Raw genomic sequence first — 10,279 nt, 5'->3', positions numbered from 1 at the left:
TCTAGCCTCTTTCCTGTATTCCTCCCCATAACCGGAAGCTCCTCTCAAAATTGTGGCGGCGACAGGGAGCCGCAGCAGAGGGATGAAAGAGCCACATGTGGCTCCAGAGCCACAGGTTGCTGACTCCTGATATAGATAATGAGTAAGATTTCACATCAGAATTTCAGTTCTTCAAAATGTCCTTCATCCTTTATTGATCACAGAATGTCAATTAAATAACATAAACATCTGTTCTTGATTCTTAATGTTAACTATGCTTTTTTTTCCCTCCTCCCCAAATGCCCATCATTGTTGGGTGCATCCAGATACATACCTCCTAAGGTTCCAGGGTATAGGAAGTACAGTGATCTGACAGGTTCTTGCTCCCCAAACTCAGCTGTCTGTATTTTTCAGTTCCAAATGAATACAGCAGCTGAGCTAAAGCAGCAGTAAGAACAGACTTCTGGAAAGGTGGCGTCAAGAAAGAAAAAATGCAGCTGTTCTCCAGAATTCACTCCATCTTATAGCAAGATGCTTTCAGCATTTCTCATCTCAGCACTCTGAAAACCTTTGCATTATATCTAATGATGGTCTTCTGCCAGCAGAATTCCCATTCCCTGCAGCTTCCCCCCACACCTCCATATTTGTTATGGAATATTAAAGAACCTTCTGGATCATATGGGGGCAAAAGGTGGAGAGGAAAGGAGACTCCCGTTGCCGCTTCTGTAACACTGGATTTCAATGCTTCAACCTCACATGCTTTTGCCTGAACAACGGGAATAAAGCTACACTCAAAAGTCATCATCGTCGCATATATCCAAGTAGACATCAAAGGCCTCACGGTTGCAATTTCCATCAGGAGTGAAGACATACTTATGGAAAGTACCATCCACACAGATAGCTGTAAGAGTAGGAAACAGAACTGAATGTGGGCAAGAGATCAAGAATGGGATTCAGGACAACTTGATGCATGAAGAGATCACACAAGAGATCTACAATGATGCCATTAATAAATATAAGGAAACCCAAACAGGAGAGGGAGGGAGGGGGTCTTTAACCTAAATACTCAATGGCAGGATTGGCCTTGGGTCAAGGTTGTATGTAACATACTTCAAGAGGCCCACCATATCTACTGCCTCTCATCAATGCCACTCACCAATGACTGAATTTACGTTCTTGGAGGTGTTTCTCCCAAAAGCGCAGATGCAGGCAGACTCCGCTGGCACAGTGAAGCTGGCCAAGCTCCACTGAGAATCCACATATTGACCTATCATGGGCCCAACCTTTCCCACACGGGCCAATCTGCGAGACAGTAGAAGAAGGAATGGGATTAAGATACTATTGATGATCATCATTCAAACCCATTTATAGCACCATCCTTCCTGCCCTCCGCTACCTACGCTGAGCGGCGGTTTAATCGGGTGTCTTTCAAGGCAAAGATATGGACAGTCCCTTTGTCACTGGACGCGCAGAGAAATGAAGAGTCGTGGCTGAAGTTAATGCTGTGGGGAAGAAAGAAGAAGAGTTTCATCTCACAATTCAAGGTTTCTTCCTATGATTGTGTCTCTATAATAGCAAATACCTTGCTTTCGGTCATCTGTATATTACTCCTGAAGAGTAATATACAGATTTTACAGCCTGGTAAAATATCCCTTGACTGAGCCACCTCTTTGGGAATAGGAATGTAATTCCCATAATTCCTATCCTTCCTGGCTAGGGAGTAGGAGTTATGGACATCATTATGGAGATGCCCCATCACAATCGATTAAAACCTTGGTGGTGTACATAGTGTACATAGTAGAAAACAAAACATCCGCAAATCAACTATGAAACAGTGAAATAAGAACAAAATAACAAAACAAAATATGGTTCCAAACAGGTCAAAATGGTCTTGTGAAGAGCTCTGTCTTCAACATCTTCCAGAATGTCCTTGCAGTCCCAATTCTGGTTGAGTTAGGTTCATCTGTATTAGGAGTTTAGCAGTTCCTAAAACAGATTATTACACAGCCAAACTACGGGGGCCTCTGAAAGCACAACCAAACTTAGGATATGATCGTCTCACTTAAAGCCAGAACCCCTAAGGAAGAGTCTATTGGAATGGGCCAAGAGGTTGCCAATTTTACTAGTATCTCAGATGAAATCTCCGAGGAACAATTAACAAGGAATGGGAATGGCACCTATTCATAGGGTTATTAAACTTGGACCAAGCAGCTTGGATGTTGCCATGCTAGGCAATGTTTTACTTACTTAGCTTGCTTCACTTGTTAATAGCAGGGCAGATTCCCTCACTTGCATGCAAACTACTAGAGATGTACTGCTTTTTAGTAATAGTGCATTGATTGATGGATGGATCGATTGATTTGATCTGTATGGGCCTTCTGCTTGACAAATCACTCTCTATCGTAAACAACAAGCTTACAACAATGATAAAAACAGCACACTTCCTTGGTGCAGCACACATATCTGCATCAATTACCCTCTAAAAATAGGCTCACCTATCTTCCTGGCCAGTACTCAGGCAAAAGACAAATTTTGAAACTTAAGAAGCAGGAAAGTTTGTAACTTGAGCTGGAAGCCTTTTGTTTATTTTTCCATGCACAGAATAAAACCATCCCAGATAGCGATCTCTATAATAATGTGGCTTGATCTGATCTTACCTTCTCAATTCAAAACTATCCTCAAAAGTTACTAATATTCATCCTAATGCCTTGGTGCCATTATCTGCCACTGCTGCAATCCTCCTGTGAGGTATTTGCCTCAGTTAGAAGTCTCACCGCAGTACTTCATGATACAGGGCCTGGCTTTTCCCAAGAAGAATCATTAACAAGACTATTGGTTTCTCACCCCAAAACCTGTAAATAATTCAGCAATGCAGCTCATTCCCGTCTATCCTTTCATTTGTCTCCAGCAGTTGCGATTAATAGACTATTATTTATTTCTCCACAGCAGGCCTACACTAATTTCTGCCAGTGTTGTTATTTTTTAAGTAGTAAATTTACAGCCTCTGCCACTGCCCCCCCCAAAAAAAACATGCTGCTGAAGGCTTCCAAGCCTCACCATTGTCAGCTCCAGCACTTCCAGTAGACGCAGAACAGCTGATCAGTACTCCAGGTATTTCTTTGCAACCCTCAAGGATTTTTTATTTATCCATGTGACCCTTTTGATAAGTTTTGCAGACCTGCTCTCTGGGGTGGATTAACTTATCCGTGTGACCCTCTTGTTTTGCAGGCCTGCCCTCTGGGGTGGATGGATGGCGACTGAAGCAAGAGCTCAATGGAGGAATGGAATCTGAGATGCAATGCAACCTTCCTAAGTAGCCCAGCCCGGGGAAAGGCAGAGCTCGGCACAGTTTGCGAGAGGGAGTTCTCACCAGTACAAAGTTGCTGGATCAGTCCCTCTCCTGAGCTCTACTAGCTTCTCCTTGGTCTGTGTGTCAAAGAGGCGGATGAGAGTCCCTTTCTTTGAGGCAGAGGCCACAACAGTGCCCTGCTGGTTAAGGGAGATACAGGCAATCTCACTCTGATGAGCATTGATGGTGAACGGGGCGGACGAGGTGCCAGGCTTGGTGCTTGAAAGATCCTAAGGTGAGGACAAATCAACATTAAGAACAAATAAACCAGAGTTGATTTTGATCTCAACGGAATGGTTTGCAAAAACATACCACGTATTCCCTTCAGTCTGATGCAGCCCATTACCATCCCTCACTAGCCATAGCTCATGTGCAAACCAAAAACAGAAAAGCAAATTCTGAAGGTGGGTCTGATTCTGGTTTGCACAAAACACATCTTATCAATTTGGGAAATTAAAGTAAGACTACATGAAGAGATGAAGAGGACCATGCAAATCAGAGACTGCTTAAAACACCTGGATCAGACGTTGCTCATTATTTGCAACTGTATGTCTGTTTCATGCTCTACAATGAAATAGATTATATATTTAGAAAAACAATATCGTATCAGAATCCAAGAGCACAACAGTAAAAACAATATAAAAAATTAGAAATGATGGTATAAAGCTGGTAAAATGCAAGCAAATATGGAAGGAAGTCAAGGGTAAAGGATCCTTAAACCTTGGTTCATAAGCATGTCTGTGTTTCTTTCTTGCTAGTATGGGAATTAAATCCATACCCAAAGCCCCCTCCCCCAAATAAAATTAGAACTAATACCACTAACATACAAAACAAAAACCCATCTGGTAACAAATATTTCAAAAGCCTGGAAAAGCAGTCAAGTTTTAACCTGGCAATGAGAAGAAAACAAAGTATGATCCAAATCTTTGGCAACTTCTAATCTTTCTCATGCCGAATGAAAGCAAAAGAGTCCATCTGACAATCAAGTTGAAACTGGCTATGAAATGTCTGGGAAGGCAACCTAGGAGACTCTAGCTTCTTTTTGTTTTTAGTGAAAGCCTCAACAATCCTGGAAGAACAGGCCTAATAATAGTTCCCATCACCAATCTCTTTCCACTTATGACTGTATGACTATAACTTGTTGCTGGCAATCCTTATGATTTATATTGATATATTGATCATCAATTGTGTTGTAAATGTTGTACCTTGATGAACGTATCTTTTCTTTTATGTACACTGAGAGCATATGCACCAAGACAAATTCCTTGTGTGTCCAATCATACTTGGCCAATAAAATTCTATTCTATTCTATTCTATTCTAATGAATAATGAGGGGCTTAGAGAGGCTGCCCTGTCTGAGTGTGTGTGTACTGCAATCCTGGGTCTGGAGTAAACATGACTAAACCATTTTAGAATAGAATAGAATAGAATTTTTATTGGCCAAGTGTGATTGGACACACAAGGAATTTGTCTTGGTGCAACATGACTAAGTTAAAAAAAAATAAAATCAGTCCCCGGCATTGCTCTTTGCCCCATTTTACACAATCAGCTAATACAGGTGACTCATTGGATTTCTATATACAGGTAGTCCTCATCTTATGGCCGTCCGTTTAACAACAGTTCAAAGTTACAATAGCAATAGAACTTAGACTTATATACTGCTTCATAGTGCTTTACAGCCCTCTCTAAGAGGTTTACAGAGTCAGCATATTGCCCCCAACAGTTTGGGTCCTCATTTTATCCACCTCGGAAGGATGGAAGGCTGAGTCAACCTTGAGCCTGGTGAGATTCGATCTGCCAAACTGCTGGCAGCAGGTGATCAGCGTCGCCTGCACTCTAACCAGCGGCTTCAGAAAAACTGACTTATAAACTATCCTTGAAATTATGATCACAATTTGGATGCTTGACAACCGGTTTGCATTTACAACAGTTGCAATGCCTTTTGGTCATGTGATCATGATTTGTTACCTTCCCAGTCAGCTTCCAACAAGGTCAATTGGGAGAGGCCGGATTTGCTTAACGACTATGGGATTCACTGAATAGTACATGAGTCACTTAACAACCATGTTAAAATGATCGTAAAATTTGATCTGGTCATGTGATAACTCACTTACCAACCACATCGCTTAGAGACCAAAACTCCGGTGCCAATTGTGGTTTCAAATCGAGTGCTACCTGTCAAGTTACTTTGTGTGGTACATAGCACAAGATTCTGAAGTATTTCAGAACCAGACGTGGTTATTATCTGCCTATGAAGAAATATTGTCATTTTCACTAGCTTACATGAGATTAAATTGTCTCCCTTTGGTATTGGCCATGGTAAAATTTATTAAGGTTTTCTCATGTCTATCCTGTTGTCTCCCTCACCCTACCACATAACACTCACCACAAGCTGTAAGCTGCCACATTTATGCCCAGGGAAAACCAGGAGCTGCTTTTCCAAACTAGGACAGAGATCACAAAGCCCTGAGGTGAGAGATAGACAAAAAACAGACAGGCATCTGTCAGAGTTGCACATTGATGCAGTATGAAGGAGCAGCAGGTCCTTCAGTTTTTCAATTACAGGAAAACAGGAGTGAAATGAGGGAATCACCAGTGAGTGAGGTTCATTTTACCTTTGGGGTTGTCCCTGGTGTCAAACTCAAAGAGCTTAGTGGGGTTGTCGGGGAAGGAATACACATAGATTCGATTTCGCAGCACAATTATTATTCTGCAAAGATAATACAGGGGTATGCAATTATAATACAGGAATACAGGTAGCTCTTGACTTACAACTACAATTGGGACTGGAATCTGGGTCCTTGAGTGAACCAGTTGTTAAATGAGATGTCACAAGACTGCAATCAAGGCACTTCCCAGATGTTATTAACAGGGGTGAAATCTACTTATCTTCCTTACGGGCTTGGAAGTGCACATGCATGCTGCACCTGTCACATGCGCGCGCAGTCCTGTGCATGAGCAAAACCTTCTGCGCATGCACAGAAGGTAAAAAACACATTACTTCCTGGTTAAAACCAGGAAGTAATGACACCCGGGTGGGTGGGTGGAGCTTTGCTCCGCTATCGCTACCGGATCGTGTGATCCAGTCCGATCCGATAGCATTTCACCCCTGGTTATTAATCTCATGGATCACTGAACAGATGAAATCCCAGGTAAGGAGCATGGGGTACCTCAGAGGGGTGGGCGAGGGCATGGGATGCCCAACACAGGATTTGTATGAGTCAGGGTGTATGTGGGTGCTGCAGACAAGTGTCTCTGCTCAGAGGTTGAAAATCCTGCTTGGATTTTGGTAGGGAAGATTTTCAGCTGTGGAGCAGAGAGACTTGTCCACAGCATCCCAATAACTTGCACGCAGTCTGTGACAGGCCCTCCCAGACATCCTCCAACCCTTTGAGACACCCCAGGCTCCTTACCTTACCATGATGCTTCTCCACTCTGCTTGAATTTTGGCAGGGAGGATTTTCAGCTCCAGAGCAGAGAAGCTTGTCTGCACCACCACCACCTCCAACCTATGCACAGCCTGTGCTAAGCTTTCGAGGGCCTCCCCTACTCACACGAGGCTCCTGTGGTCCTTACACTTCCCCTTCACTCTGCTTGGATTTTCAGTCCCTGAGCAGAGGGACAAGTCTCTGTGCTCTGGAGCTGAATTTCTTCCCTGCCAAATTCCAAGCAGAGCGGAGACATAGTGCGATAAGAAGCATGGGGTACCTGGGGGGTGGGTGGGCAGAGGAAGCACAGGGGCTAACAGAATTCAAGGATGGGGGGTGTTGAATGTAGTCTGTGGCTACATAGAGATTCTAGGCTGATTCCTCTTTTGACTCTGTCTCAAGGTCTGTTACTTCTTCTTCTACATCACCATTCTAGTACTATACAAATATATTAGGGAATATTGATGCAGAGGCATTTTTATTTATTTATTACATCTATATGCCACCCATCTTGCCTAGAGGCTTTAGGCAGCTTACAACAGAGTGAAAACAAGATAAAATATTAAATTAGAATTGTATATCTTTACAAATTTGTATTTGTTTCCAACTAGTGGGTCAATATGACAATCTTTGATACAAAAATAGAAATTGATACACATTCAAATGTTCTATTACTTTTTTCAATCAATGATGCCAGTACAGACTTTATTGTAAACAAATTGCATGGATATAACTGGACTTTAAATATAATATTGAAACAACAATATTGCATCGTGGCAATCAAATTCAGATAAGCAGAAGGATATAGCATCCTACCCATGTTCTGGACTCAGTAAAAAGTAAATGAACTCCAAACATACTTGTCATGTCTCATGCGAACAGCCAATGCTGGTTTGGTGAAGGTGAACTCCAAAACTAATTTGTCTTTGCCTTCCTTCCCTTCACGAGAATCATCCCAGATCAAGACTACAATAGAAGCATGAGGACACAGAAGACATAGATCAACAAGGACATAGAGAAACAGGGAGAAGAGATTTATATCACTGTTATAGCTGAAATTTATAACTTATGAGTCCTTTGTTTTGGTTTCACTTCTTGCCTTGAGAATACCTACCTGAGATCTCAGAGAATTTAGGGTTGCCACCTCCTCCTACAATAGCAAGGAGATTAGATCGGTGTAGCATTTCAACCAGCCCTACACTGCCCACCTGTTCGTGATCTGGTGAAAACAAAACAAGAGATACTATTGTAGGACTCATTGCACAATAGTAGAGATATCCCACAGTCTTACATTTTAGCCTTCTTTGCTCCTTACCAAGATGGCCTTTCTCCATAAGAGGTTCCACATTATAGATCCGAACACCCGTCTCCATAGCACAGCAGAAACAGCCTATTATGAGAGAGCACAGATCAACTGCGTGGTATATTGGGAACATCATGACTCACTGGAGCCAAAATGAAGACCGTAATCTACCAGTGATATTAGACTATCAGCCCAAGAATACCTGAAATAAAAAATACATTTCCTAGCAAAAAGAAAGTATATTTCCATCAACATTGCAGGTTTCAGGAACTGGGTATATCTAGTTTAGTATTTAGTATTTATTGAATTTTTATACCGCCCTTCTCCCGAAGGACTCAGGGCAGTTCACAGCCAAGATAAAAACAATAATAATATACAGATAAAACAATAATTAATTAAAAAACTTATTAGATATATGGCCAAATTAAAACATTTTAATGAAAAGAAGGACTAGGGGAGACACGATAACAATGTTCTAATATCTCAGGAGCTGCCACAAAGAAGAGGGAGTCAAGCTATTCTCCAAAGCACCTGAGAGTAGGACAAGAAGCAATGGGTGGAAACTAATCAAGGAGAGAAGCAATCTTGAACTAGGGAGAAATTTCCTGACCGTTAGAACAATTACTCAGTGGAACAACTTGCCTCCAGAAGTTGTGAATGCTCCAACACTAGAAGTTTTTAAGATGCTGGATAACCATTTGTCTGAAGAGGTATAGGTTTTCCTGCCTAAGCAGGGGGTTGGACTAGAAGACCTCCAAGGTCCCTTCCAATTCTGTTATTCTATTCTAACCTAACATGGCTATTCTCAAATGCAGGGATTAGAGATCAATTTATGAGCTGAAAACATCTCAAAACTCTTATTTTGAAGGGCCTATGACTCTGAGTTACAACCCCCTAATAAAAAGAGTGCCAGACCTCCTGGGGAACACATTCAGTAGTATTCAATCACTTACTCTGATCTTGATTGAAGCGCAGGCTATTGACCCCACGTTGCTGAGCCATAAGAGCTTGATGGGACAGCCTCCGTTGAGGCAGGCACACAATATTCTTGGTTCTTTTCCGTTACCCAATAAGGTACCTGTCACCATGCAGAAAGACAAAAATCAATACAGAAATATGATGCCAGTGGGAGGGCAAAGAGCCCCGATGACATTATTTTCAGCAAGTCCTAAAATCATATGAGCTTCCCTACCTATGTTGTCATTTCAGCTGAAGAGACCACACCATAAGGGCACCAAGTTGCACAAAAGATATGCCACTCATATCTGTCTCCATTTAAGAACTTCCAGTTCCTCCAGTTACCACCCCTTTGCCATTCTTTCTTCTTGGGCAGACTCCAGGGTTTGTTGTCAGGATCTCTTTTTTTTTTTTTTTACAGCCCACCAGCAATAAAGCGACCCTGTCTCCTAATAGGGATCTGTGATCTTATCCGACCTCACAGTCGCCAGGTCCTCTTCCCATGCAAATGTTCGTGCCCAACACTCCTGCAAGGTCTTCTCGAACAACGTATTTATTTATTTATTTTGTCGAGTACATATTAGATAATGCATATAAGTATAAACATGAATTGAATACATAAAGTGAATACAATTAAAGGGAACGTTAGGACAGGGACGATAGGCACGCTGGTGCTCTTATGCACCAGCCTAAGACCTTCTTCCCACTTCGGCAAGGTTACAGAGCGACCCGGTCCTCCCCTCCCAAAATTATTCAACTCAGTCTGTCCTAATAGAGGAGAATACAGGAACCTGCCACTTCGGTTTCTTTCTTAAAAATCTGAAAAAGCCCGCCTGAAGTTTGCCGCCGCCGCCCCCCATTTCCTCCCTTTGCTTCACCTGGAGGATTCCTTACCTCTCCCCACTTTATTTACATCGACATCAGCTACCCGTGCGGTAAACAACAGAAGGCAGCCCAAAGCCACTTCCGTTAGATCACAGAGACAAGGCACAGAGCGCCCACGTAAGCTAGGAAGTACTAAAGTCTCGATAGCCATGTTGGAAACTGGCAGGGAGCCCCGAGCTGTGAACATACGGGGGTTCTCTCTCTCTCTTGCTACAGAGGAAGCGGCCGGATCTATTTCCAAGGCAGCCATTTTTGAGACTGGCAATGCCAGTGTTCAGGGGTCCCGTTGCGGGAATTGACCGGGACGAAAGAAAAAAAAATGTGTTTATAAAGATCTTAAATAATGTAGAGTAGTTAAAACGCAGTTAACAGCGCTGA

The 10,279-nt window shown here is 42.4% G+C and overlaps 1 protein-coding gene across 3 annotated transcripts; it reads right to left on the bottom strand.

Annotated features, from left to right (window-relative positions):
* Positions 1 to 26: 26 nt before the first annotated feature.
* WDR45 (WD repeat domain 45) lies at positions 27 to 10,013 on the bottom strand. Of its 3 annotated transcripts, none has more exons than XM_058168745.1 (11): positions 9,252 to 9,275; positions 9,013 to 9,137; positions 8,072 to 8,146; positions 7,871 to 7,975; positions 7,617 to 7,722; positions 5,944 to 6,038; positions 5,715 to 5,794; positions 3,350 to 3,558; positions 1,380 to 1,481; positions 1,136 to 1,281; positions 30 to 880 (listed from the first exon to the last, which is right to left on the bottom strand). In XM_058168745.1, the coding sequence occupies exons 2-11, from the start codon at positions 9,059 to 9,061 to the stop codon at positions 771 to 773; spliced, it is 1,077 nt and encodes a 358-aa protein (XP_058024728.1). In that variant the 5' UTR covers positions 9,062 to 9,137; positions 9,252 to 9,275; the 3' UTR covers positions 30 to 770. The 3 variants fall into 3 exon arrangements, with proteins under 3 accessions (XP_058024729.1, XP_058024728.1, XP_058024727.1); XM_058168744.1 differs by lacking the exon at positions 9,252 to 9,275 and adding an exon at positions 9,911 to 10,013 and having other exon boundaries at positions 31 to 880; XM_058168746.1 differs by lacking the exon at positions 9,252 to 9,275 and having other exon boundaries at positions 27 to 880; positions 8,072 to 8,261; positions 9,013 to 9,132.
* Positions 10,014 to 10,279: the final 266 nt, after the last annotated feature.

The sequence above is a fragment of the Ahaetulla prasina genome, chromosome 2 (genome assembly GCF_028640845.1).
Source record: "Ahaetulla prasina isolate Xishuangbanna chromosome 2, ASM2864084v1, whole genome shotgun sequence".
NCBI lineage: Eukaryota > Metazoa > Chordata > Lepidosauria > Squamata > Colubridae > Ahaetulla > Ahaetulla prasina.
The sequence above is the reverse complement of the archived record's forward strand: the minus strand, read 5'-3'. Positions and strand labels throughout refer to the sequence as shown.